Below are 1,593 nucleotides of genomic sequence, written 5' to 3'. Positions count from 1 at the left end.
TCAAAAGAAATCTTCCTCCCTTCTTCACCAGTAGAAAAACCAGTCCTATCTTCTCCAATAATAGAAATAAAAACAATACTAATATGAGTAGGCAATTGAAGTGTCCCAGCCTAATTTTTTACAATAATGGACGGTGATTGTAACAATTACCTTTCTATCTCATTTCCACAGACTGTTGACATTGTAGGACATTGTAGGACATTACATGCCATGGTGAATCAATCCACGTTGTCTGAATTTCTGCTCCTGGAATTCTCAGATGTTCGGGAACTGCAGATTCTACACTTCGTTTTGTTCCTGGTGTTGTACTTTGCAATTTTAACAGGGAATCTTCTAATCATCTTTGCAGTAGCTTTTGACCACCACCTGCACACCCCCATGTACTTTTTTCTGATGAATTTGGCCATACAGGACCTTGGCCAAGTTTCAGTCATTCTCCCCAAATCCATGGCCAATTCCCTCATGGATTCTAGACACATTTCTTATTCCGGATGCATGGTTCAAGTTCTCCTATTTGTCCTTTTTTTAACATCTGATTTCTGTCTCCTCACAGTCATGGCGTATGATCGATATGTTGCCATTTGCAATCCATTACATTATGAAATGGTAATAACTGGGCAAGCCTGTGCTGAAATGATTGCTGGTGTATGGATTGCTGGTTTTCTCTATGCAGGGATGTACACTGGTGGGACTTTTGCAATCCATTTCTGCTCTAACATTGTTAACCAGTTTTTCTGTGAAATCCCACAATTACTCAAACTCTCCTGTTCTAACTTATATCTAAATGAAAGAGGTGCTCTTTTGGTTGGGTCTGTTGTTGGCCTGGGATGCTTTGTATTCGTTCTCGTAACATATACGCAGATTTTCATTACTGTCTTCAGAATCCCCTCAGTGCAAGGAAGAAAAAAAGCCTTCTCTACTTGTCTTCCTCATCTCATTGTATTTTCCACTTTGGTGATCACTGGAAGCATTGCTTACCTAGGGCCAACCTCTAATACCCCATCTCATCTTAATCTGATATTTACCATGATATATTCCATTACCCCTCCCTTGCTGAATCCCATAATATACAGCATGAAAAACAAGGAGATCAAGAGTGCCTTGTGTAAACTACTGTGTCTGAAAATGTCTTCTAAGAATATATTCTTTAATTTTCACTGCAAATTTGGATTCTAATCTAAGCAGAGGTTTGATTTCAGTGGGCTTAGACTGAGTGACTGTTTATGATTGCACCATAAATGTTTTAATGATCAGTTTACGACTTTAAATTTTTTAAAAAAAAATATTAAACAAAACTTTGTGAACTTATTTATGTTATTTATAGTCTTCCTTTCTCATTGAAACTCAAGATGTATTACACAGTGTAAATCAATGCAATCAATAATACGAGACATCAAATAAGCAAAGGAATAGGATTATGATTGCAAAAAGCTGAAACCAGCAGAAATCTGAAGCAAAGCTCATATTAAACAATTTAGAAAATTGTGTTATGCAAGTCAAAATACAATGCAGTGAACGTTTTGGGACATATTGTGTCACTCTTCCATGGAAGCTCACAGAGTGACTTTGAGCACTTATGGTCCATTTTTAATG

At 37.0% G+C, this 1,593-nt stretch overlaps 1 protein-coding gene across 1 annotated transcript; it reads left to right on the top strand.

The window, feature by feature from the left end:
• Window positions 1–210: 210 nt before the first annotated feature.
• Window positions 211–1,176, top strand: LOC129339359 (olfactory receptor 14A16-like). Its single transcript, XM_054993943.1, has one exon. The coding sequence runs from the start codon at window positions 211–213 to the stop codon at window positions 1,174–1,176; it is 966 nt and encodes a 321-aa protein (XP_054849918.1).
• The last annotated feature ends 417 nt before the right edge of the window (window positions 1,177–1,593 follow it).

Source organism: Eublepharis macularius, chromosome 12, assembly GCF_028583425.1.
Source record: "Eublepharis macularius isolate TG4126 chromosome 12, MPM_Emac_v1.0, whole genome shotgun sequence".
NCBI classification, from domain to species: Eukaryota; Metazoa; Chordata; class Lepidosauria; order Squamata; family Eublepharidae; genus Eublepharis; species Eublepharis macularius.
The sequence above is the reverse complement of the archived record's forward strand: the minus strand, read 5'-3'. Positions and strand labels throughout refer to the sequence as shown.

Bases quoted from the DNA above. Each gene is read 5' to 3' on its own strand.
- LOC129339359 (XM_054993943.1), top strand. From the start codon at position 211: ATGGTGAATCAATCCACGTTGTCTGAATTTCTGCTCCTGGAATTCTCA.